At 47.3% G+C, this 27,638-nt stretch overlaps 1 protein-coding gene across 1 annotated transcript in view; it reads left to right on the top strand.

Annotated features, from left to right (window-relative positions):
- Positions 1 to 26,462, top strand: part of egln1a (egl-9 family hypoxia-inducible factor 1a) — a 171,273-nt gene extending 144,811 nt beyond the window's left edge. The window contains exons 4-5 of the mRNA XM_070884671.1: positions 186 to 253; positions 24,862 to 26,462. Of these exons, the coding sequence (XP_070740772.1) occupies positions 186 to 253; positions 24,862 to 24,923 (130 nt within the window). The 3' untranslated portion in view covers positions 24,924 to 26,462. The remainder of the gene's footprint in view (positions 1 to 185; positions 254 to 24,861) is intronic.
- The last annotated feature ends 1,176 nt before the right edge of the window (positions 26,463 to 27,638 follow it).

Below are 27,638 nucleotides of genomic sequence, written 5' to 3'. Positions count from 1 at the left end.
ATATAATATAGTACTTCATGAAGCAGAGCTTGGTGTTCAAATTTTGGATTTACAATACATTATTCAGCAGTCATGGTGCTCTGTGTGATTAGTGGGGAAGATGCATATCTGGAGCTCATTTAATTGTGAACAGTTGTACTGAGTTAATATAGAGGAACATTAACCACTTTTTTATTAAACTTTAGGTATGCCATAACAGTCTGGTATTTTGATGCAGATGAGCGAACACGAGCTAAAGACAAATATTCAACAGGTAAAGTGGCCTCATCTGAGTAGTTATCATGTTTTTAAAAAATATTTTCTGGATGATAAAGTTAAGGATGCAACTATTTGTACTAACTGGCAGCCGTTTCTCTAATTGGCTCTCTATTATCACATGACCTATTGCTGATTAGTCCCCTTGGAGGATAAGCCACACCCTGAAGTTTCTCTGGAATGTGTAAATGAAACCGACCAGCCTAACATTGCACATTGTAACATGATCCATTTTGACTTCAGAAGTCAGAGAGGACACATTTCGAACACAGAGGACACATCCCCCAGCCAAAGTCCCTTACCCCAGTGCAAGTGCATCCCTCCCCCAGCCAAAGTCCCTTACCCCAGCGTAAGTGCATCCCTCCCCCAGCCAAAGTCCCTTACCCCAGCGCAAGTGCATGACCTTCCCCCCCCACCCCCAGCCCCCGCCATAGATGGGGCATTGTGTGTGGATTGTTAACAGGTTTATTGGGTATGAAGTGAATAGTGACGGTGTCGTGACTTCTGGATTTCATTGACTCCAACGATGTCCCTTGTAACACACGCTCCGAACTTTCTGAGAAATCGGGTGTGGGTGTAAAGCGGTTGGAAGAACGTGATTCGTCTTCCCTGAGTTCCCTCTCTCCTCTCTGATTTCCCCCCGGCTCTCTCTCTCTCTCCACCCTCCCCCCAGGCTCTCTCGTTCTTCCCCGCCCCCCAGCCAGTCTCTCTCTCTCTCTCTCTCTCTCTTTTTCTCTCCCCCTCTGCTGGGGCCCAGTCGGAGGCTTCGGTCCCGGTCGGAGGCTCAAGGCCCGGTGGTTTGCGGCTCAGCGGGTGGCTCGGGGCCCGGTCCGAAGCTCAGGTTTGGGGACTTGGGAATGAACGTGTTCGGAGTCCCACTTCCGGTTTCAGGCATCAGGAGGACGCATGCGCAGAAAATGGTTAGTGCGAATTTCACTCGGGGGGCAGGGTCGAGAGGACGCATGCGCAGAAGCGGTTAGTACAAATAGTTACTCCGTAAAGTTAAATAGTCAACTCTGATTTTTTAAGTATTATACCAGCCACATCTTAAATTGTAATAAGTATTACCCATTGAAGATGGTACTAACATTTCTCTATTAAATAATAATTTTAATAGTTGTACTTAAAGTCGCTACTTGTCTGAGTTGCCACATTGTTCATGTATATCATCATAATATTTAACAGTCGTTGGTGCCATGGCCCTCCCCTGTTTCTAAAATATGTATTCGATTGATTTTTTAAAAATTAAGAAGCCGGTGAAGAGAAGATAAAATAAATCAAGAAGTAATAATTCTGATGCCGAACTCGAATATTGAAAGCCTTTAGATTGTAGAAGGAAAGGAAGACTGAGTGAGGTTGAGTTTCAAGAATGAGTTGGAATGGGAGACGATGTGATTTTAAAACATTAGGAGGAGCGGGTACTGTGCTGAGAATATAGAGATGAGAAAGGTTGTGATGGGATAGAGCTTGGAAGCGAGAGGAGAAGAACGGATTATCATAGAGTCATAGATTGGTTACAGCGCGGAAGAAGGCCATTCGGCCCATTGAGCCCATGCAGGCTCTCTGTAAGAGCACCTCAGCTGGTCCCACTCCCCCGCCCTTTCCCTGTAGCCCTTCAAATTGTTTTCTTTTAGGTACTTATCCAACTCCCCTTTGAGAGCTGTGATTGAGTCTGCCTCCACCACCCTTTCAGACAGTGCATTCCAGATCCTAACCACTCGCTGTATTAAATGGTTTTTTGTTGTGTTGCCTTTGGTTCTTTTGCCAAATCACCTTAAATCTGTGTCCTCTGGTTCTTGACCCTTCTGCCACTGGGAACAGTTTCTTTCCATCTACTCTTTCCAGACCCCTAATGATTTTGAACACCTCTATCAAATCTCCTCTCAACTCTTCTCTGCTCTAAGGAGAACAACCCCAGCTTCTCCAGTCTATCCACGGAACTGAAGTTCCTCATCCCTGGAATCATTCTTGTAAATCTTTCCTGCACCTTCTCTAAGGCCTTCACATCTTTTATAAAGTGTAGTACCCAGAATTGGACGCACTACTCCAGCTGAGGCCGAATCAGTGGTTTATACAGGTTCATCATAATTTCCACGCATTTGTACTTTATACCTCTATTTATGAAGCCCAGAATCCCGTAAGCTTTTTTAACTGCTTTCTCAACCTGCCCTGCCACCTTCAACGATTTGTGCACACATATCCCTAGGTCTCTCTGTTCATGCACCCCCTTTAGTATTGTACCCTTTAGTTTATATTTCCTCTCTTCATTCTTTCTACCAAAATGTATCATTTCACACTTTTCTGCATTAAATTTCATCTGCCATGTGTCCGCCAATTCCACCAGCCTGCCTATATCCTCTTGAAGTCTATCACTATCCTCCTCACTGTTCACTATACTTCCAAGTTTTGTGTCAAACCTGATAACCTGCTGAATGAATTTCACTCCTCATTTGTGATACTACTGAGGCATTCAGCATAAAATGCCCACTTTGAGGCTGTTTCGCCATCAGTTTTCAAGCATGAAACTCGGAAAAGGAGAAATGTATGTATGCAGACATCTCTGTATGGAGCAACATTTATGTTAATTAAAACTATACTCTCCATTGCAAAATACTATAGATTCCAAAATGCCCTTGTGTTTTTTAAAATTTTAATATAATTCTGATTTCTAATGGTAAAATGGTTAAGGATACATACATGAGAATTAAAGGAATAGAAGATTATGCTGATGGGGTGAGATGAAGGGGTGGAGAAGGCTCGTGTGGAGCATAAACACTGGCAAGGTTGAGTTGAATGGCCCATTTTTGTGCTGTACATTCTGTATATTCCTGTGCACTCTGAGAGAACCGTTTACACGTATTCTAGCAGATATCCTTTGCAAAAGCAATAGTTATGTAAATAAAAACAGAAAATGTTGGAAACGCACAGCAGGTCAATCAGCTTCTGTAAAGAGAAAGATGGGTAATGACATTTCAGATGTATAATCCTCCATCAGAACTCAAGACTGAAAGACTTCATACACCAATGGCAGAGAAAGGCTGGGTTCAATGACATGCAGATGGGGGAAAGCAGGTTCACAATTGGGGTGGAGCTTTGGGGGTTTGGGTCTGTGCCAGTGGTGTGGACCTGTTCCTTTTCTCTTCTTGGGACTGGCGAATTTATCATGTTTTGCTTAAATCCTGTTTTACTTTCAATTCTGCTGCATCCGCAACTTCTTTGATTTATGCTTTATTTATCCTTATTTTCTTGTACCTTACTTTGTGTGGACCTCTACTGTGTCTTTCCACCCATATGTGTGCAAGTTCTTATGTTTTTATGTCTCTACATCATCTCACTGATCCTTTGTATCATCTAACTATTTTCTGTTAAGCAGTTTGCTGTTCAGTTAACACACCTCCTCTCTGGTGTATCTATTGATTCTCTCCCCCACCTCTCTTTTTTAAAAAAAACACTAAAATACCTGTCTAGCTGTCTGTGATAACCTGTCTTTTTTTCTTTTTAAAGATGGTAACTGGCCTGCTGTGTACTTCCAGCATTTTCAGTTTTCATCTCCAAATTCTAGCATTTGCAACTTTTCCTTTTTATAGTTCGGTCACTGCTTTTTAAAAGTAAAGGATTATTTGAAACCTCAAAGTCAGTTTGTTAGTCAGCTCGGGTTTAAATTGCAAGTGTTATAAGTTACTAATTTAGCAGAAAAATAAGCTCCAGAAAATGTGCCAATTTCACAACAACAACTTGGATTTAATGTAGTAAAACTTTATAGGAGAATTATAAGAAAGAAATTTGACACCGAGCCTCACAAGGAGAAATTAAGGCAGGTGAAGTCACAGAGGTAGGTTTTAAGGAGCATCTTAAAGGAGGAAAGAGAAGTACAGAGGTTTAGGGAAGGAATTCCTGAGCTTGGGGCCTAGGCAACAGAAGGCACGACCACGAATGGTTGAGTGATTATAATCAGGGATGCTGAAGAGGGCAGAATTTGAGGAGAGCAAATATCTCAGGGGCAGGGTTGTAGGGATGGAGGAGATTAGAGATATGGAGGGCGAGGCCATGGAGGGATTTGAAAACAAAGATGAAAATGAGAATTTTGAAATCGAGGCGTTGCTTAACCAGGAGCCAATTTCAGGTGATTCTCTGGCTACGATTAGATAGATTAGAATGGAACCAGGCGATTGCAGTCCCACCCAGCTGGACGACGGTGCAGAGGCGTTGAAGAAGGATGGAGTGGTCAACCGTGTCAAAGGCTGCAGACAATTCGGGAAGGACAAGGAGGGATAGTTTACCTTTGTCACACTCACAGAGGATGGCATTTGTGACTTTGATGAGAGCTGTTTCGGTACTGTGGTAGGGTGGAAATCTGATTGGAGGGATTCAAACATGGAGTTGCTGGAAAGATGGGCATGGATTGGGGAGGGGACAACATGTTTGAGGACTTTGGAGAGGAAAGGGAGGTTGGAGATGGGGCGGTAGTTTGCAAAGATGGAGGGGTCGAGGCTTGTTTTTTAGAGAGGGGTGATGACGGCAGATTTGGGGGATAGGAGTACAGTACCTGAGGAGAGAGAACCGTTAACAATGTCAGCTAACATAGAAGCCAGAAAAGAAAGTTGGATGATCAGCAGTTTGATGGGAATAGGGTACAGGGTCGCGGGAGCCGGAAGTGGGTCTCATGGATAAGATAACAGCGGAGAGGTCATAAGGGGAGATAGGAGAGACACTGGAGAAGGTGCGTGTTCAGGGCTTGGGCAGGAAGGTACCTTCGAGGAAGTTCGGCCCGGTGGGCGAGGGGAAGGAAAGGAAGTGGAAGAGGCAGCTGATCGGACGGTCTCAATCTTCGAGACAAAGAAGTCCATGAGCTCCTCACACTTGTTGTCAGAGATTAGGGTTGAGAAGAGAAGAAGATGGTTTGCAGTAGAGAATAGAAGCTGGAGTTTATCTTTGCATTCCAGAATGATTCTGGAATAGTGAGCAGTTTTGGCACAAGAGAGCAGGACCAAATAATGGCCTAGAAATCCTGGTTGGCTGCTTCCCGTGGGCGATCGACTGAAAAAGTAAAAAAAAGATGCGCACTTACCTGTTCCTGCTGCGCCCACAAGAGATCCCGGTTCTGAGGCCTCCTCTCACTGTACGTCGGAGCGCGTGCACGTCAGGATGTCCATAGAGTTGGAGCTGCAGTCACATGGCTCTGGGCAGCCAATCCAGGTACAGTATTTTCTCATTCATAATAATGGGAACTCCGTAAGTTGGAGCTCCCATTATTATGATTGAGAAACAACCCCCCCAAACACAGAAAACACTAATAAAAAAAATACACCACATATTAAACATTAATTTAAATTAAAGTTATTTATGTCCTTAAAAAAATCAGAATTTTTTTTTGTAAGTTTTTTTAAAAGGTTTTTTAATTGTGGTTTAAAATAAACTTACCTTAATGGGCAGGGTTTTTAACAATAACGTGTTTTTAACATTTTATTTTACAATGTTTTTGTGTGTTTTAAAACTCTTACACCTGTAAAAGTAGGCTGCGTGCCTGCTTTTATCAGGCGCGAGAGCTTTCAGGACATCCGCTGGGCAAGATATGGGTAAATCCCGCAATCTTGTCCATGCAAATGTCCTGGCACCCGAGATGTGGAGGATCTGTCAAGCTAGAGCTTGGTAGATCGGAAAAGCCGGTTTTCAGCGCATGAGTATTGTGTGCTGAAAACCGGCTTTTGCGATGCCTTCCTGGCTCTGTACACAGTATGGACCTGGGGAGGCCGGGATTTCCAGGCCATTGTTTCATGTGGTCCAGCCAGATCTAACAGTGAATGGCTAAAACAATTTAAAACCAGTTTAAAACAATTTTTCTAGGCTACTGAAATAGATGAGGAAGTTTGATGCAATACACTAGTGGAATGACTGAATGAATTAAAAATAAATTCTGGACAATTTAATTTTATTACATGTTTATTTTTTCTTCTGCCGTTATCTCCTCTCAGCTGGAGAAAGCAGCTGGTACTGGAGCACCATTCTGTATGTGCCGACAGTTCTTTAGTATTGTGCCGAAGTTATCAGTCTTGTGGAAGCCCCAATACTGAATGCAGATAGGTTATTCACTCGGGATCATGCATAGGGGACAGGGGGCCTGATCCATTAGCAGCATCACTCAGGAAGGGTAAATGGATTGTAGGAATGAGTGAGGAAGTTGGATGGCACTGATCGAGAGTGAGAAAGGGAAGGGAAATGGATGGCAATAGAAACATAGAAAATAGGTGCAGGAGTAGGTCATTCGGCCCTTTGAGCCTGCACCGCCATTCAATGAGTTCATGGCTGAACATGTAACCTCAGTACCCGATTCCTGCTTTCTCGCCATACCCTCCCCGATCCCCCCCAGTAGCAAGGACCACAATGAAAGGAAGTTATGAAAAATTGAGAGATAGGGCAGAAGCTGAGAGTGGTGCTTTGGGGGAGGGGCGGGGGCAGCACTTTGGCTTGGGGGCGTGGCAGCATTAACTGAGCCAGGAGAAAAAGGTGAAATTCTTGCCAAAAGTAATGCCTGCTTATAGTGCCACCATGAACGTGGGAACTTCAACTTGACTGCAAACTTGAACTGGGGGGGTTGGAATAAGAGTGCCACTTGATTGGGTGGTTCGGATAATTGGAAGAGGGGTGTCTCTGCAACAATGTGGAGTTGAATGGAGTAGTGTCTGGAGATGATAGATGTATCTTGGTACTGGGAAGGTCGAGCTAACTTTTGGGTAAGTGATGTTCTCGATGGTTTGTCGAAAATCCAACCTATCCAAAATGTAGCACCTTTGTAAAGATTTTTTTTCCCGAGAGAGCATTCCCCTGGATCCCTCCCCCCCCCCCCCCCACCCGCAGAAACTCACCACAAATTTTATTCCTCCATCATTTGTACTTTTTCCCCCTTTGGCTTTCATTTTCTTCCCTCCAATACAAGTGTAGGAATGTTGGGTGTACCTGCAGTTTAAGTTGGAAAAGTCATGTGGCTACATGTCACAGACTTGTAACAGGGCCTCTCTTCAGATGTCAGCTTTTGCGGTGGGAGGACGGTGGGGGGGGGCGGTTGTGTCCCCTTTCTTGAAACTGTTGGTTAATTTTTGCTAGTTTTCTTGGTTGAAGTATATGCAATTGTGTCATTCCCACTGCTATCCCAGCTAAAATGAGCTAACTTGACCCAGACTGGGGACTAAACCAGGATTTCCCTGGCCTGTATTGCTCAGTTGTGATTTATCCAGTGCTTTTATCCATTGAGCTATACGGGGAACTCAGGATATCCTATGTTTAACCATGATGAGAAAAAATAAATGTTGTCCCTTTGAAACAAATTGCTATGTAGTGTTTAACTTTCTTCAGTATTCTTCCTTTCCCCATCTCTTGAGACAATGATTTGTACAGTATCATTGCCAGCCCTCGGATAGCTCACCTTGGTGGATGTTCCTCTTTTGTGAGCCGACAATGATTGTCAGCAGGGCATCAGCCTAATCCTATCCTCCCTGGCATCTACAGGTTCTTGCAGGGATCACTGTGTGGTAATCAGAAACAAGAACCTTTGATCAAGTCGGTGTTTACTTCTGACATCATAGTGTGTTGGCAGTTCAAGAGCATATCAATCTCTTCTTTTCCTCTGCCTTGCGTCATTGCTGTTCTTCCTGTTCCTCTATCTGGCTCTCCGATCGATCTGCAACATTTCTTCTCCAACCTGTGTTGTTGGATCAGTCTCCAGTTTCAGTACCTCTCACCACACACATTTTCATTGCTTTTTCCTCAGCAACAAATGGGCTAGCTCCATCTCTGCCTTTCTGAGCCCTAATGGACATTTTTAACGTGTTGGCCTGTGAGTTATGATAAAACCCACCTATGCTGACAACACTATTTTTATATATATATATATATATTTTTTTTTAAGGCCGCGTTTATTTTCAACACCATCATCATCATAGGCAGACCCTCGAAATCAGGGAAGACTTGCTTCCACTCAGTGAATTCTCAGGTGACTGTACAGTCTAATATGGGAATTACAGTCTCTGTCACAGGTGGGACAGACAGTCGTTGAAGGAAAGGGTGAGTGGGGAGTCTCGTTTGCCGCACGCTCCTTCCGCTGCCTGCGCTTGTTTTCTGCATGCTCTCGTCGATGAGACTCGAGGTACTCAGCGCCCTCCCGGATGCTCTTCCTCCACTTAGGGCAGTCTTTGCCCAGAGACTCCCAGGTGTCAATGGGGCTGTTGCACTTTATCAAGGAGGCTTTGAGGGTGTCCTTGAAATGTTTCCTCTGCCCACCTGGGGCTCACTTGCCATGTAGGAGTTCCAAGTAGAGTGCTTGCTTTGGGAGTCTTGTGTCGGGCATGAGGACAATGTGGCCTGCCCAACGGAGCTGGTCGAATGTGGTCAGTGCTTCGATGCTGGGGATGTTGGCCTGGTCGAGAACACTGACATTGGTGCGTCTATCCTCCCAGGATCTTGCGGAGACATCGTTGGTGGTATTGTTCCAGCGATTTGGGGTGTCTACTGTATATGTCTCTGAACCATACAGGAGGGCAGGTATCATTACAGCCCTGTAGACCATAAGCTTGGTGCTAGATTTGAGGGCCTGATCTTCGAACATTCTCTTCCTCAGGTGACCGAAGGCTGCACTGGCGCATTGGAGGCAGTGTTGAACCTCGTCATCTTTGTCTGCCCTTGCTGATAGTAGGCTCCCGAGGTATGGAAAGTGGTCCACGTTGTCCAAGGCTGCGCCATGGATTTTGATGACCGGGGGGCAGTGCTGTGTGGCGGGGTCAGGTTGGTGGAGGACCTTTGTCTTACGGATGTTTAGTGTAAGGCCCATGCTTTCGTGCGCCTCGGTGAAGATGTTGATAATGGCTTGGAGTTCAGCCTCTGAATGTGCGCAGACGCAAGCGTCATCCGCGTACTGTAGTTCGACGACAGAGGATGGGACGGTCTTGGATCTGGCCTGGAGGCGATGAAGATTGAACAGGTTCCCACTGGTTCTATAGTTTAGTTCCACTCCAGCGGGGAGCTTGTTGAGCGTGAGGTGGAGCATGGCAACGAGGAAGATCGAGAAGAGGGTTGGCGCGATAACGCAGCCCTGCTTGACCCCAGTCCAGACGTGGATTGGGTCTGTGGTGGATCCGTTGGTCAGGATCACGGCTTGCATGTCATCGTGGAGCAGGCGGAGGATGGTGACAAACTTTTGGGGGCAGCCGAAACTGAGGAGTACGCTCCATAGTCCCTCACGGTTAATAATGTCAAAGACCTTTGTGAGGTCAAAGAAGGACATGTACAAAGGTTGGTGCTGTTCCCTGCATTTCTCTTGCAGTTCATCGTGAAGATCATGTCCGTTGTACCCCGTAGCGGATGGAATCCGCACTGTGTCTCCGGGTGGAGCTCCTCAGCCACAGGGAGAAGACAGTTGAGGAGGATTCTAGCGATGACTTTCCCAGTGGCAGACAACAGAGAGATTCTTCTGTAGTTGTCGCAGTCGGACTTGTCCCCTTTTTTAAAGATTGTCACGATTACGGCATCTCTGAGATCTCCAGGCATGCTCTCCTCCTTCCAGATAAGAGAGATGAGTTCATGCATTCGAGCTAATAGTGCCTCTCCGCCATACTTTCGTGCCTCAGTGGGGATTCCATTTGCTCCTGATGCCTTGTTGTTCTTGAGCTGTCTGATGGCCTTTTCTACCTCGTGCAGGGCTGGGGTTTTGCTGAGATGGTGGCAGGTAGCATGCTGTGGGATGGGGTCGAGGACACTCGTGTAAAGGGAAGAGTCTCGATTAAGGAGATCTTCAAAATACTCCTTCAAGCAGGCGCTGACTGCCTCAGTGTCCTTGATGAGTGTCTCCCCATTCTTGGCCAGCAGTGGGGTGGGGCCTTGGGCTGTACGTGGACTTGACTGCAGTGAAGAACCTTCGCACGTCATGGCTGTCAGCCAGCTACTGAATCTCCTGTGCTTTCTTCACCCATCATCTATTCTTTAGGTCGCAGGTTTTTTGTTGGACCTCAGCCTTCAGCTGTCTGCAGAGCTGCTATGCCACTTCCGAGTTGGTCACATTCTAATTGGTCACATTGGAGGACAAGACACATGAGCAGTTTATCTTGAATGTGTAATTAGATCCTGATGCCCCACTTTTCTAAGTGTAATTCGAGGCATTCAGACTGTCGGACTCCAGACAGAAGAGCTCACATAGAACAGACACAGCTCATCCTCAGGGATTACGACTGTCTCCAACCCCGCAAACAAGTTCCTGCCCCATCCCCAACAAGCTCCTAAACTCTTTGCCCTCCCCTGCCAAAGTTCCTGACCTCCCCCTGCCTTAGTTTCTGACCTTCTGCCCCTGCCCAAGTTCCTGACCTTTCTCTTCCTCCACACCTCCCCACACCCCCGCTCAGTCCCCGAACTTCTCCCAAGCCCAAGTTCCTGCATAGATGGGCCATCATGTGTAGGTCTCAGATTGTTATTGGATATGAAGTAAATAGTGGGTATCATGACTTCAGGATTTCGCGCAGTCACTTGCCACAACCAGGTCGAGGGGGATGAGAGGGAGAACGTGGCGTGGGTGTAAAGGGGGTGGGGTTGCAAGATCGTCATCCATCTTATCATCTGGATCTCATTCTCGCTCTCATTTCCCCACCCACCACCCCAGCTTTACACCTGGATCACATTCTTCCCCCATCCTCACTGTGCCCTTTAGCCCACCCAGCCCCGAGTTCCTGATCTCTCCCCTTCGATCCCCTTTCGGCCCCCTTCAATCCTCTGTCTCCCTTCAATCCTCTGTCACACCTCTCCCTCTCCCCTTCTGATATCCCCCATCCCTCTCATTCCCCCCCTCTGATATCCCCCTCTCTCTCCACACCCCCCTTCAATTCCTCTCTCTCTCTCCGATCCCCCCCTCACTCTCTCGCTCTCTCTCCGATTCCCAACCCCCGCCCCCCCCTCGCTCTCTCCGGTCCCCCCCTCACTTTCTTGCTCTCTCTCCGATTTCCCCCTCCCCCCCACACCCCCTCTCGCTCTCTCCGGTCCCCCCCTCACTCTCTCTCCGATTTCCCCCCCCCACCGCCCCCTCTCGCTCTCTCCGGTCCCCCCTCACCCCCTCACTCACTCTCTCTCCAGGTTCCCCCTCACTCACTCTCTCTCTCCGATCCCCCCTCACACACTCTCTCTCTCTCTCTCTCTCCGGTCCCTCTCTCCGACCCCCCCCGCCCCCTCGCTCTCTCCAATTACCCACCCCCCTCTGATTCCCACCCACTCTCTCTCTCTCTAATTTCTCCCCACTCTCTCTCTCCAATTCCCCCCCCCCCACTCTCCGATTTCCCCCTCTCTCTCTCTCCCCGATGCCCCCCCCGACCTCCCATCTCTCCGATCCCACCCCTACCTCTCTCCGATCCCCCCTCTCTCTCTCTCCGATCCTCCCCTCTCTCTCTCTCCGATCCTCCCTACCTCTTTCTCTCCGAATCCCCCTCCTCTCTCCCTCCGATCCCCTCCCCTCTCTCCTCTCTCTCCCTCCGATCCACTCTCCTCTCTCCCTCCGATCCCCTCCCCTCTCTCCCTCCGATCCCTTCCTCTCTCTCCCTCCGATCCCCTCGCCTCTCTCCCTCCGATCCCCCCCTCCCTCCCTCCGATCTCCCTCTGATCCCCCCCTCTCTCTCTCTGATTCCTCCCGCTCTCTCCAATTTCCCCCCACCTCCGATCCCCCCTCTCTCCCTCCGATCCCCCCCCTCTCTCTCTCTCTCTCTCCGATCCCCCTCTCTCTCTCTCTCTCCGATCCCCTCGCCTCTTTCTCCGATCCCCCCTCTCTCTCTCCGATCCCCCCCCCGTCTCTCCGATACCCCCTCTCTCCCTCCGATCTCCCTCAGACCTCCCCCTGATTCCCCCTCTCTCCCTCCGATCTCCCCCGATCCCCCCTCTCTCTCTCTCCAATTGCCCCCTCTCTCTCTCCGATCCCCCCCTCTCTCTTTCCGATCCCCCCCTCTCTCCCTCCGATCCTCCCCTATCTCCCCCTGATGCCCCCTCTCTCCCTCCGATCTCCCCCTGATCCCCCTCTCTCTCTCTGATCCCCCCTCTCTCTCCGATCCCCCCTCTCTCTTCGATCCCCCCTCTCTCCCTCCGATCCCCCCTCTCTCCCCCTGATCCCCCCCTCTCTCCCTCTGATCTCCCCCTGATTCCCCCCTCTCTCTCCGATCCCCCCCCCCACCCCTCTCTCTCTCTCTCTCCGATCCCACTCTCTCGCTGTCTCTCTCCGGTCCCCCCTCACTCTTCTCTCTCTCCGGTCCCTCATCTCGCTCTCTCTCTCCGGTCCCTCACTCTCGCTCTCTCTCTCCGGTCCCCCCCTCACTCACTCTCTCTCTCCGATCTCCCCTCACTCTCTCTCTCTCTCTCAGATCGCCCCCCCACTTTCTCTCTCTCTATCTCCAGTCCCTCCCTCTCTCTCTCTCCGATCCCACTCTCTCGCTCTCGCTCTCCGATCCCACTCTCTCGCTGTCTCTCTCCGGTCCCCCCTCAATCTCTCTCTCCCCGGTCCCTCACTCTCGCTCGCTCTCTCCGGTCCCCCCTCACTCACTCTCGCTCTCCGATGTCCCTCACTCTCTCTCTCAGATCGCCCCCCCTCTTTTTCTCTCTCTTTCTCCAGTCCCTCCCTCTCTCTCTTTCTCTGATCCCACTCTCTCGCTCTCGCTCTCCGATCCCACTCTCTCGCTCTCCGATCCCACTCTCTCGCTCTCCGATCCCACTCTCTTGCTCTCCGATCCCACTCTCTTGCTCTCCGATTCCACGCTCTCGCTCTCTGATCCCACTCTCTCGCTCTCCGATCCCACTCTCTTGCTCTCCGATCCCACTCTCTCGCTCTCGCTCTCGGATCTCTCTCACTCGCTTTCGCTCTCCGATCCCACTCTCTCGCTCTCTGATCCCACTCTCTCGCTCTCCGACCCCACTCTCTCTCTGATCCCAATCTCTCCGATCCCACTCTCTCTCCGATCCCACCTTCTCTCCAATCCCCCATCACTCACTCTCTCTCCGATCCTCCCTCACTCACTCTCTCTCTCCGATCTCCCCTCACTCGCTCACTCCGATCTCCCCTCACTCACTCTCTCTCTCCGATCTCCCCTCACTCACTCTCTCTCTCCGATCCCCCCCCACCTCCCGTCTCTCCTATCCCACCCCTACCTCTCTCTCTCCAATCCCTCCCTACCTCTTTCTCTCTAAATACCCCCTCTCTCCCTCCGATCCCTTCCCCTCTCTCTCTCCGATCTCCTCCCCTCTCTCTCCCTCCGATCTCCTCCCCTCTCTCCCTCCGATCCCCCCCTCTCTCCCTCCGATCCCCCCCCTCTCTCCCTCCGATCCCCCCCTCTCTCCCTCCAATCCCCCCCTCTCCGATTCCTCCCACTCTCTCACCGATTTCCCCCCTCGCTCTCCCTCCGATCCTCCCCTCTCTCCCTCCGATTTCCCCCCCCTCTCTCCGATTCACCCCTCTCTCCGATTCCCTCCTCTCTCCGATTCCCCCCCTCTCTCTCTCTCCGATTCCCCCCTCTCTCTCTCTCCGATTCCCCCCATCTCTCTCTCTCCGATTCCCCCCTCTCTCTCTCTCCGATTCCCCCCGCTCTCTCTCCGATTCCCCCCTCTCTCTCCGATTCCCACCTCTCTCTCCGATTCCCACCTCTCTCTCTCCGATTCCCCCCTCTCTCTCTCTCTCTCCGATTCCCCCCTCTCTCTCTCTCCGCTTCCCCCGCTCTCTCTCCGATTCCCCTTCTCTCTCTCTCCGATTCCCCCCTCTCTCTCTCCGATTCCCCCTCTCTCCGATTCCCCCCTCTTTCTCTCTCTCTCCGATTCCCCCCCTCTCTCTCTCCGATTCCCCCTCTCTCTCTCTCTCCGATTCCCTCTCTCTCTCTCTCTCCGATTCCCCCCCTCTCTCTCTCCGATCTCCCCCCTCTGTCTCTCTTCGATCCCCCCCCCTCTCCGATGCCCCCACTCTCTCTCTCCGAACCCCCACCCCTCTCCGATTCCCCCCCCCCCCCCCCGGCTCTCTCCGATCACCTCCCGCTCTCTCCGATCCCCTCCACCCCCCACTCTCTCTGATTCTCTCCCCCCCCCCCCCCTCGCTCTCTCCGGTCCCCCCCTCCCCCCTCACTCTCTCCGGTCCCCCCCTCCCCCCTCACTCTCTCTCTCTCTCTCTCCCCGGTCCCCCCTCACTCACTCTCTCTCTCCGATTCCCCCCTCACACTCTCTCTCCTCAGATCGCCCCCCCCCCCTTTTTCTCTTTCTCTCTCTCTCTCTCTCTCATATCCCCCCCGCTCTCTCCGATCAACCCCCCTCGCTCTCTCCGGTCCCCCCCTCACTCTCACTCTCACTCTCTCTCTCCAGTCCCCCCTCACTCTCTCGCTGTCTCTCTCCGGTCCCCCCTCAATCTCTCTCTCTGGTCCCTCACTCTCGCGCTCTCTCTCTCTCCGGTCCCTCACTCTCGCTCTGTCTCTCGGGTCCCTCACTCTCGCTCTCTCTCTCCGGTCCCCCCTCACTCACACTCTCTCTCCGATTCCCCCCTCACACTCTCTCTCCTCAGATCGCTCCCCCCCTTTTTCTCTCTCTCTCATATCCCCCCTCGCTCTTTCCGGTCCCCCCCTCACTCTCACTCTCTCTCCGGTCCCCTCTCACTCTCACTCTCCAGTCCCCCCTTACTCTCGCTCTCTCCGATCCCCCCTCACTCTCTCGCTGTCTCTCTCCGGTCCCCCCTCAATCTCTCTCTCTGGTCCCTCACTCTCGCTCTCTCTCTCTCCGGTCCCTCACTCTCGCTCTGTCTCTCCGGTCCCCCCTCACTCACTCTCTCTCTCCGATCTCCCCTCACTCTCTCTCTCAGATCGCCCCCCTTTCTCTCTCTCTCTCTCTCCAGTCCCTCCCTCTCTCTTGCTCTCCGATCCCGCTCTCTCGCTCTAGCTCTCCGCTCTCTCTCTCTCCTCTCTCCTCTCTCGCTCTCCGATCCCACTCTCTCTCTCCGATCCCACTCTCTCTCTGATCCCAATCTCTCCGATCCCACTCTCTCTCTCTCTCTCTCTCTCTCTCCGATCCCACTCTCTCTCTCCGATCCCACTCTTTCTCTCTCTCCGATCCCACTCTTTCTCTCTCGCCAATCCCACTCTCTCTCTCTCTCCGATCCCACTCTCTCTCCGATCCTACTCTCTCGCTCTCTCTCTCCGATCCCACACGCTCTCTCCGATCCCACTCTTTCTCTCCCAGCCCACTCTTTCTCTCTCTCCCATCCCACACTCTCTCCGATTCCCCTCTCTCTCTCTCTCTCTCTCAATCCCACTCTCTCTCTCTCCGATCCCACTCTCTCTCTCCCCGATCCCACTCTCTCTCTCCCCGATTCCATTCTTTCTCTCCCCGATCCCACTATTTCTCTCTCTCCGATCCCACTCTCTCTCCGATCCCACTCTTTCTCTCTCTCTCTCATCCCGCACTCTCTTCAATCCCACTCTCTCGATCCCATTCTCTTTCTCTCTCTCCAATCCCACTCTTTCTCTCTCTCCGATCCCCCCTCTCTCTCTCCAATCACCCCCCCTTCGATTCCCTCTCTCTCTCTCCAATCCCCCTTCTTTCTCTCCGATCCTCCCTCGCTCTCCGATCCCCCTCTCTGATCCCTCCCCCCCCCTCTTCAATTCCCCCCCTCTCTTTTTCTCTCCGATCCCCTCTCTCATTGACTCCTCTTCTCTCTCTCCGATCCCCCCTCTCTCTCTCTCTCCGATTCCCCCCCTCTCTCTTTGATCACCCCCCCCGATCCCCTCTCTCTCATTCCGATTCCCCCTCCGATTCCTCCCCCTTCGATCCCCCTCTCTCTCTCTCTCCAATCCCCTCTCTCTCTCCGATCCCTCTCTCTGATCACCCCCTCCCTCTCTCTCTCTCTCTCTCTCTCCGATCCCCCTCTCTTTCTTTCTCTCTTGGATCAATCCTCATTCTCTCTCTCCGATCACCCCTTCTCTACGGATATCACGCATATGCGCAAAAGGTAGCGAAGATGTTCGTGCAGATAATTTCAGCATTTTTTTAAACTCTGGATATTTTTGACTTCCATGTTTGAGACTACTCTTGTAGGTGAATCCTAGCTCCCTATGTTCCAGAGTGTTTTCACTAGCCCAAAGTTCTAGGTACATTTATAGTGTAGCCAGAGAATGAATGAAAAACCTTCAGTTTTTCTCAGCTACTGTTTTTTCCTATGCTTTAATATGATCTTGTATTTGGAAGATGGCAGAATAACACTAGACTTGACTTTGGTGATTTTATCCAACATCCCTTTATAAAGTAATTTGTTATATTCACTGGAAATTGCAAAATATGGTAAACATTTTTTTTGTATTGCTCCCTGTATTCTAATAGAAATTCTAGCAGATTCAGTTTCATAAGTGAACTTCCCTTTCACCCAATAGAAGCATCAGCCTTTATGGTCCCTGCGAACCTTTTGTTCTTGGAAATTTACATCAGTGCTATAAATGCAGTGATTCACTATCGATAGCCTCTTATATTGTTTACCTTTGAAAGCAAATCAAAGTATCCAAATGATAAAACAAACATTAATTTGTACTTAAAATATCCATTCAATGTTCAATGTACATTCTCAATAGTGCTTTAATGCTGGAGCTTAATTTTATGAAGAGGACCATCATGCTCAATAACTTGCATTTATCCGTGAACTAATTGTATGCAAGAAATGATTAAAACTGGGTTCTGCTATTGTTTGCCAGAGTGATGGTAATTAAATGCATCATGTGCATTTCCGTTGATACACCTTGTTAGATCTCTTAATTTCCAATGAAATACGAACTCCGATGGTAGTTTTAACTTTTTAACAAGCTGCTGGCTGATTGCCAGTTTCTTTGTCTTACTGAAACCACATGGTCAAAATGGCTGTATTTATACCTGGATCAATTTACAGAAAAGAACTCGCCTTCTTTGATCTTATTGGCTCAATTGAAAGTCTTTTAACGTTTTAATTGGCTCGTTACCCAAGGTCCGAAAATGTCAAGTTGATTGATGACTTAATGCAATGTGGCCTGTGTTTTTTTTCACAGCCTGTCTAAATGCAGCCTGTTTGAATTCTCTATCAATCCCCCCTTTGATTCTTTCACAAACTGAATCATAAAACATCAGGTATCACTGGTTAAACATTCGACAAAATAATTTCATACATGTTAATAGAGTTTCCTTCTCAAATTTGTTGATGTGTTTCGCCACATGTCCGGACTAGTAGCTTCCACACAAATTTACACCAACCCGAGTTCCATCGTGGCCACAATGGAAGTCTGGTTTTAGTAAGTTAATTAACCTTATTCCAATTTAATCCAAATCAATATCTTAATTCAACCAGTAAACCACCTTTCCTTAAGCATAACCTACCCCTGTGCCACGTACAGACGGTCTGCTGGGACCTGCAAGGTGTCTCACCTGCGGGACAGCAGCTACAGCCACCTGGTCGCAACAACATTTAATCAACATAAACAAACAATATAAAAGTAAAAGGTATTTACATGTAATTACCTTGCTACCCTACTATTTCCCTTTGGTGCAGAGGGTCGGCTAGTAAGAAGTAGGCCTATGCCTAGAATACCTACAATCAATACTACAGTAAATTTATACATTTTCGCGAAAAGTAATTGTCCTTATTAGATTTCAGCTTCAGTTACGGGTGCTCGTTTAACGTGTGAAGCGTGGATCCAGGCTTTCTTTCCTTGGACTTTAACAGCTGCCTGGGTGGTCAATAACACTTGATAAGGTCCCTCCCACTTGGCACCCAAAGGTTCTTTATGCAACTTTTTCACATACACCCAGACTCCCAGGATGATGTCGTGTCCTCCTTCGGGTGGATTACCCCAAGCTGCCGATACCTGTCGGGAAACAGAACTAATAGCATTGGTTAAGTTCTGACAGTATGATAACAAAGTGTCACTCATTAAGTGAACATCAGCTTTCCGTAAATCGATAGTTCCTGGCAGCGACATGGGTCTTCCTGTTATAATTTCAAATGGGCTTAGACCTGTAGTTCTGTTCGGGGTTGCCCTAATGCTACATAGCACTATTGGTAGTGCCTGGGGCCATGGTGTTCCTTCTTGGTGATATTTGGCAAGCTGTTGTTTCAGAGTTCGATTCATTCGCTCCACTTGTCCTGATGATTGTGGATGATAAGGACAGTGTAAATCCCACGTAATGTTCAGTAACCTACAGACTTCTTGGCAGACAGCATTTGTGAAGTGTGTTCCCTGATCTGAGTCAATGCTACTCGGGACTCCCCATCGGGGAATGTAATCCTTACACAAGACCTTTGCAGTGTGATTGGCTGTGGCTCTTTTAGTTGGGACAGCTTCTACCCATCTAGAGAATCTGTCGACCATGACAAGAATGTTAGTGTATCCTTGGCATGAAGGAAGAGATATATAATCAACCTGCAGATGCTGGAATGGTCCGACAGGGGCAGGGGGCCTCAGTTGGGGCATTACCGTGATGGGTCCAGAATTATTTTTCTGGCAGACCACACAGTGGTCTGTTACCAGCTGGGCATGTTTTTTAAATCCCCGACCCCACCAGCTTTTCTGGAACCGTGCTGTCATCTGTTGTGAGGCCAAGTGTCCCCACGAGTGGATCTGTTGGGCTAAAAAAGGCATAAGCGCTTGTGGCGCGACTGGCTTGTCGGTAACTCTTTGTCTCCAGACACCATCTTCACATAGCTTAATTCCTGCCTCAATCCATGTCCATTTTTCCTCTCTGGAGCACTCACCTTGCATTGTTTGAAGGTCTCGTGTCAGAGTCCTGAGTGCTTTCAATCTGCACATCTGTGTTGGTTCTTCTGGAGGAACGCCCTGTGAGGCGGCATCTTTAGCTGCCTGGTCGGCTAGGGCATTTCCCTGTGCTTCTGTGGTATTTTCCTTGGTATGGGCCTTACACTTCAGGATGGACACTTCCTGAGGTAGTTGTATGGCCTCCAGTAAGTCTCGGACTTCTTTTCTATTTCGGATAGGTGTACCAGCAGCAGTGAGGAATCCTCTTTTCCGCCATAACATACCAAAGTCGTGAGCGACTCCAAAAGCATAACGCGAATCTGTGTAGACGTTAGCTGTCTGTCCTTCTGCTATTCGACATGCTTCTGACAGGGCCCGTAACTTGGCCCGTTGTGCTGACGTTCCTGAGGGTAAACGTCCTTTTGCCACAACCTCATATAAGGTTGTAACTGCCCATCCTGCTTTTCTGGTACCATTGTCAACAAAGGAGGAACCATCTGTAAACAGGATGAGGTCTGGGTTGTGCAGAGGCTCCTCTGCTGCTAAGCTGCTTCTTCTGTTTCTCTTTAAAATCTCCATGCAGTCATGCTCTTCACATTCTCCCCCCTCTTGCTCCCTCGATTCTGACATCGGGAGCATAGTTGCGGGATTAACCGGGCTGGCCCGGACGATATGGAGATTAGGAGCTTCCAAAACTGCTGTCCAGCAGGTCCATCTTGCTCCTGTCACCTGAGACATTCTATTCATAGACAGCAAAGCGTGTACGGTGTGGGGACACTTGACAATCAGCTTTTGGTCGAGGACTAGACCCGCAGTGATCATTACCGCTCGACATGTAGCTTCCATGGCCCTTAGGCAACTTCCCCATCCGAGGGCTACCGCATCCAGTTTTGCCGAATAATAGCCAATAGGTCTTTGCCGATCCCCATGTTCTTGTGTCAGTATAGCTGTCATATATCCTTCTTTCTCATGAACAAACAGGGTAAATGGCTTACCACTGTCGGGGATTCCCAGAGCCGGTGCCGAACACAAAGCCTTTTTCAAACTCAGGAAGGCCTCTTGCTGTTCTTTAGTGAGGGTGATGGCTTCTTTAGAGGCACGGTTCCCCTTTAAAATATCATTCAATGGCTGAGCAAGCTGTGTGAAGGAGTCAATCCAATTTCTGTTAAAGTTACACAATCCCAAAAAAGACCTTAGTTCCTGAAGTAGTGGGTTTTTTAGCAGCCCGAATGGCTGCAGTTCTATCCTGGGTAAGTTCTCTCTTTCCTTGTGAAATCTTTTGTCCCAGGTATACAACCTCTTCTTGGGATATTTGTGCTTTGTCAATGCTGGCTTTATGTCCTTTCAGCCGAAGGTGATCCAGCAAAGCTCGTCAATCTTGTTCATGCTGTTCTTCCGTGTTTGAAGCTAGCAGGATATCGTCTACATATTGGATGACAGGGGAGGTAATTCTCGCAAATGGCTTTGTAAAGCCATGTGGAATACCGTAGGGCTGTTGTGGAAACCCTGTGGTAACTGGGTCCAAGTATACTGTTGTCCTTGGACCGTGAAAGCAAACCACTGTCAAACCTCCAGTGCCAGAGAAATATTTATGTTCCGGTTTGAGGGCATTAAAAATGGTGGAGGGTTCTGCGACCAAAGGAGCTTTTTGATCAGTACACTGGTTAGCTTTCCTATAATCGACAGTCAAACGCCAAATCTCATTAGATTTCTGTACCGGCCACACGGGACTATTGGAGGAGCTATGCGTTTTAATAAGCACCCCTTGTTTCTTCAATTGCTGAATAACCGGTAAGATTCCCGCGATGGCAGTTGGACTGATGGGATATTGTTTAGTGCATGGAGGCTTGGTCCCTGTAAATGACGCAGGCTCCATCTGGAGTAGGTCACAATCGTTCTTATCTTTAGCCCATATCGGGTGTTCCTTCAATTCTTCTTTCTTCAAAGTTCTAATTGACCATGTCACCCGACCATCCTCGAAATGCAACGATGAATCTATTTGGATTAGAACGTCCATTCCCAAAAGGGGTTGATCTACTGGGCCTATCCAGACCGGCGTGGTTAGTTCATGTGGACCCAGCCCTATAAGTACCGGTGTTGTCCTTTTAATTTCCATTTTATGGCCCCCAACTCCATAGGCTGTACGTGCCCTACCATCCAACGGCAAAAAGTCTCCATATTGTAGGGGTAAGCATGTTAATTCCGCCCGTGTCTAAAAGACAGTCCACATCCTTATCGCCCACCCTCACAGTTATATATAGCCCATCTCCCCTTTGTTGTATTAGTGCGAGGAGGGGGGCCAGGGTGTGCTCTAATCGTTTTTTGCTATCCCAAGTAACTCCTTCTGTTGTTGTATTGTCAGTCGCTTAAATGCTTCTATGAGGTCGTTATCTTGTGACAAGCCTGGCTTGTTGGCTGAATTGTATCCCTGGCTGCGTCCTCTTCCCCAGCCACGACCTTGCTGCACGTCTTGGCCCAGTGACTTTCTTTCCCACAATAATGACATTTTCCGGGTAATTTTCCTAATGACTGTTTATTGGAATCCTGGGATTTTCATCCCATAGCCTGTACAGCTCGGACTTTAGCTCCCATATCCCGATCTAATTGGTTACATCGATCCACCAATGCTGCAAAGGTAGTTCCTCTACCTTCCCAGTCCGGTAACACTACCTTAAACATTTTGGACAGTTCTGGCTTTAGACCTTCCACGAAAGCTGCTTTCAGGGTTCCAAACGCTTGTTCATCCATTTCCTCATCCGTATTATTCATACCCGAATGTTCTAGCCATGTGCATCTAAACCGCTCGTCATACTCCAGGACCTCCTCTGTTCCTTTCTGTTGGCAAGCTGCAATTTTTCCCCAGTCTGTCTTAGCTGGACTGAAGGCTTGCAGCCAGTGTTTAATTGCCTCCCATCCTGCGTCTGATTCTTGCTCATCCTGCCCCAAAGCTTCATCTACCTTGTCATGCAATTTTCTTCCCTGTGTTTTTGGCACCATTATGGTCAAAATTTGCACTCCGTCCCAGGGATGAAGTTGATATATATTTCTTAAGCGGTCCAATTGGTTCCACGTTTTTACTCCCCCTTTCTTTGGATTGGGCAATTCCTTGGACCATTTATCAATTTTCTCTGGGTCTGCCGGAGCATGAACTAAGTATTCTTCGTACACCCTTCTCTTTGTTTTTTTGGTTCCGCCCTCATCCGCAGTCTCTTCTGATTTGACTACAACTCGTCTTTTTTTAAACGGGGCAAAGTGCACCCCTAATTCTTCATCATCCTCCGACACTGTATTGTCGGAGGATTCAGAAACCATATCTATTCCTCGGTCGTGTCTTCGGGTTTGCGCTTTTAATTTATCCAAACATGGATACCCTGGGAATTGATTAATACATTTTCCTTTTCCTATTACTGTTTCTTGACCTAATGATTTTTTCCATTCTTTAATTTCACCTTTAAGATCTTTAACTTCCGCTTCCAGCTTTTCAAGTTCAAGCTTTTTCTGTTGCAGCTGTGCACAAACAGCTTGCAATTGATCCTTTGTACTGGTCAGTTCTCGATCATGTTGGGAACGCATTATAATTTCATTCCAGTTTCGGATCTGGCCCATAACCGCTAGGGACCATCTAGTTTGCTCTTTATTTTTCTTACAGGTCGTTTTTCCCCAGACCCTTTTAATCTCGTCCAAGGACCATTGTCCTTTGGAGGTTCCGTACTTTTGTTCGATCTTAATACAGGTTTTTGATAAGTTGAATTGTTACTCTATGTATTCTTTCAACTGTTCGAGAATTAAATCTAGCGAAACTTCAGGTGGTGCCTGCCCACCCTTAACAGTTGTAGGCAATTCTTTGTTCTTATCTCCTGCTGCCATTATACTGAGTTCTTTACTGGGGTCTCGAGTCGTAGGCTTGCTAGCTGATCAATAGGTCGGTGATTAATTAACTAACACACCGCCGAAGTTTAGACGTCTATGGGACCTCGAGCCGACTACCAACCAGAGGGTTCGCAAACTGGAGGCTTTCGGAATTGCGTAGAAGGAGAGGCGAATTTAGACTTTTGACCGAGGACTTTTTTTTTGAAAAAGAGGTGTCCTTACCTCAATATGTAGGTCCGATGTCCAAAATTCAGTTTCTTTCCTCAGCGATCCTGTTCGCAGCGCCAAAATTGTTAGATCTCTTAATTTCCAATGAAATACGAACTCCGATGGTAGTTTTAACTTTTTAATCTTGGCAGAGAGTAACAAGCTGCTGGCTGATTGCCAGTTTCTTTGTCTTACTGAAACCACATGGTCAAAATGGCTGTATTTATACCTGGATCAATTTACAGAAAAGAACTCGCCTTCTTTGACCTTATTGGCTCAATTGAAAGTCTTTTAACGTTTTAATTGGCTCGCTACCCAAGGTCCGAAAATGTCACGTTGATTGTTGACTTAATGCAATGTGGCCTGTGTTTTTTTTCACAGCCTGTCTAAATGCAGCCTGTTTGAATTCTCTATCACACCTGGAACACGCCGTGTGTGTGTTAATTGCATGACCATTGCTTTACTTCTTTATACATTCTTTCTGTTTCCCTTAAGTGCTTTTAAAACAGAAAATGAAAACCCCATAGGGCAAGTTCTGTGAGGTGAGATTTCTAGTGTGGTGAGAGTGTAATGAAAGAAACGAGTGCAGAGGTTCGAATTCATGGCAGTCCTGATTTTCCACTCATTAAATGACAGGTGCAGGTGCTCTGACCTCCACACCCAATTTTCTGATCTGTGCTCCTGGAAGGTGATGCTGTGCTTTTGCCTCACAAAATTTACCCTCATAGGTTTAAAAAAGAGAAAAGCAGGATTTCCCAACTGCCACGTAGAAGTTAAGTGGTGGTGATACGGGTCTTGTGCATAATGTTCCTTCTGGGATATCCAACTTAAAACAGGCAGTGTAAAATGTTACGCTCATTATAATTGCAATCTTAATTGTAGCCAGTCATGCTTCTGTTAACACAAAAGCAGAATGCTGGAAATCTGAAATTAAAACAGAAAAAGCTAAAATACTCAGTAGGTCAAGCAGCATCTATGGGGAGAGAAATAGAGTTAATGTTTCAGGTCAATGAACTTTCGTCAGAACTAGAAAAGGGTAGAGATGTAACAGGTTTTAAGCAAGTGGAGGGGAGGAAAGAACAAAAGAAAGTCTGGGTGGAACGCAGGAGAGATTAAATGACATGAGAGATGATGGTGCAAGCCGAAAGGAGATGGTAATGTGACAAGTAAAGAAACAAAAGCTGGGTCGAGATGCTTCTGTTAATCTGTCTTGAATTTATTTGGTGCTGATGAGAGAGAGAGAGAGAGAGTGACACACACACACACACACACACAGACACTGCGGGGGGGCGGGGGACAGAAGGAAAGAGAGAGCGTGGATGAAATCCGGAAGTCATGACACTGTCACTATTCACTTCATACTCAATAAACCTGTTAATAATACGTGCCCCACACACACTGCCCCATCTATTTGAGGTCAGGAACTTGGGTTGGAGGGGTGGGGGAGTGGGTAAGGAACTTGGGCTGGGATGGGGGGAGCTCTATCCTCTCTAGGGTCTGAAGTCCGAATGGCTTGAATTACACTTTGCAAAGTCACTCAGAACTTGGGATGGGCAGTTACAATCACATATTCCAGAGAATCTTCTGAGTGTGGCTTATCCTCAAAGGGGACCAATCAGCAATCAGGTCATGTGATAATGGAGAGCCAATCCGAGCATTTTCTATTACCAAGAGCGCCGTCCTTAAGTGAAAGGAGGAAATTTATTTAAATACTGCTTGTGTACTTTGCAACATTCTGCTATGAGTATTAGTTTTATTTTGTTTTACTTTTTTGTGTTTTCAGGCGAAAAGGGAGTAAAAGTTGAATTAAATAAACCTTCAGAACCCAGTTTGAAAGACGTTTGACACTTCCTCCTCCTCTTCCTCGCACTGAGATACAAGGCTTATCTCCTGAATGTCGCTGAGTAAGTGGATGAAGATTACAATATCTGCTGCTCATAATTGAAGATGGAAACTCAGCAACAAAATCTTTTGCAAGAGTGGACCTTGAATGCCGAGGCTTCGCATTGTATTAACTTCTCTTGGATGTACTCATTTTAAGTGAAGAACGCCATGGTTGGAGCAGTAATGGAATTGCCCAAGCTGGAAGGGAGTTGTGGCACAGCGGTGCCTCGAATTGTTCAAATGCTCTTATTTGTCAATTATATTTTATCTGCTAGTCGTAGACTACATTTCCTCTATTTTTGTTGATTGGAATTTGGGATAATTTGATGACTAAAATTCATGGTGAGGTTAGCAAGAAAACTGCAGTATTGATATCCATGAAGTATTGATTTTTCTGCCTGATTTCACCAGTATAACAACCTCATTGACTGGAGAGAAAACACAAGCATTTTAGATTTAAATGCAACATATCTAGTACTCAATTTTAGTGGCAATTTATCACAAGCTGAAAAGAAAATAATGACCATTCCTCCAGTTTTGAGCAGCAAAAACACTTGCTCTCCATTTGACCTATCTAGTACTCAATAATTTTCCCTTGTCTTATTCAATTCATTGACCATCCTCCATATAGTTTTATATTTCTCCTGTCTTACTTTTTAACTACTATTAATTTTGCAACTTTTGCCATCAATAGAGCCCTAACATTTGTTGGAGTGAAACTGCTGCAATTACAGCTTGTGTGTCAATGGAAAGGTTTACTACTGGACCAAAGTTGAGGTTTATGGTAAGGCACCAAGTATTGGAGGGAGGGACTGAACAATATGTTATTCCCCAACCTAGAGTGATAGTTTGAGACATCTGAAAGATAAACTATTTGTGACGTAGACATGGTTCTCCTGAAAAAAATAGTTGTAAAACATTTTTGAACATATTAGCCAGTGACTTGATCATTTACATAATCTTAAACCAAGATGTCAAACACTTGAATTGGTTTGAATGCTGCTTTGTTTTTACGTTGTATACTTTTTAAACTGAATTGTTTTGAAGCTGTGTTTCACTACATCAGTGACGATAGCCTCCTCGATTTCTTCAATCATTCTAAAATTTTTCATTTGAATGAAAAATAAACCATGAATCAATTCTACAGACAGTTGCATTTTTGATTCCAGATATTCCTTCCTGACGATATTCAGTTTGGGTACTTTTTTTCTTTGAAGCTGTATCTACATAATGTTATGTCCCATGTTTCAGCACTTACAGATGAGTCAGTACAGTGGTGCTTTGATGCCTTTTCCACATGATAAGCCTGTTTTCTTTTTCTGATAGGGCATTTTAAAAATGCCCTGTCACGAGAGATGCATAGCAAAGAGTTCAACAGCATGCAGGTAAATAGGATTGCTATTTACTGTTGTTTGAACATTAGAATATAAAACATTGTTAATTATGAAATGAACTGCTAGCTTGTAAAAGTTGCAAAAAATTAAATCTTTTGTTGCTGTTTACTGAAACCAGGTGTGATTTACTTGACTATAATCAACATTTTTTCAAACACAGTTGAGATGGCAATAATGAGATAGAATAATGGCCCGTAATTTACGGCCCCTATGGGCCATGTACACACTCGTAAGGGCCGCGCAGGTGGCGGGTTTCCGCGTGCGACGTGCATGCGTGAAATCCCAGAACTTGCGATGTGTTGAGAATTTTCTTGGCCAATCCAACGCATCCCTGGGAAAAGCGCATTCGCGAGCAGAGAGTTGGGCTATTTACATATCAAATGGCCATGAAATTCTTAGCCTGGCTGCTTTTACCAACGGAAGTGTTGAAAAATTGTATTATGTTTTTTCAAATCATTTTATACATTAAAAAAACCTGTGCAATAAACTGTTTATTTTTAGCCCCTTTAAAACATTTAAATTTACTTTTCAAAAAATTGCATTTTTGTTTTAAATATTTAATTAAATGGCATTTTAATTAATTTTAAATGTGTAATGGTTTTTAAAAAAATGTATTTGATGTGTAGATATATTTTGGGGGATATTCCCATTCTTGCTATAGGTATTCAGTACGTACGGAATAAGCATGAATTGGGTTTCCCTTTTATTGGTTGGGCTGGGCCACCTGATCCCGGGGAGCTTGCGGTCGGCTTGCGCCCCTGACCCGTGGATATCCGGAGAGGCCCTGGACCACAAATCTCCGTACCTCGCGTATCGGAGGCATTTCCCCGCGCGAAGCCTGTGGTCACAAATTCAGGGTCATTGTGACTAGTTATGCTGATGAAAATTCAAGATGACATTTTTGGCAAAGAATCAACACGAGGGAGAGGAAGCATTTATTTTATTCGTTCATGGGATGTGGGCGTCCCGGGCAAGGCCAGCATCTGTTGCCCGTCCCTAATTGCTCTCGAATTAACTGAGTGGCTTGCTCGGCCATTTCAGAAGGCAGTTAAGAGTCAACCAGATTGCTGTGGGTCAGGAGTCACACGTAAGGACGACAGATTTCCTTTTACAACAATCCGGTAGTTTCATGGTCACCGTCACCATTACTGATTCCAGCTTTTTATTCCAGATTTATTTAATTGAATGTAAATTCCCCAGCTGCCGTGGTGGCATTTGAACTCATGCCTACGGATCATTAGGCCAGGCCTCTGGATTACTGGTCCAGTAACATAACCACGAT

The sequence above is a fragment of the Pristiophorus japonicus genome, chromosome 7 (assembly GCF_044704955.1).
Source record: "Pristiophorus japonicus isolate sPriJap1 chromosome 7, sPriJap1.hap1, whole genome shotgun sequence".
Lineage (NCBI taxonomy): Eukaryota > Metazoa > Chordata > Chondrichthyes > Pristiophoridae > Pristiophorus > Pristiophorus japonicus.
Note: the sequence above shows the minus strand (reverse complement) of the source record. Positions and strands in the feature narration are given on the sequence as shown.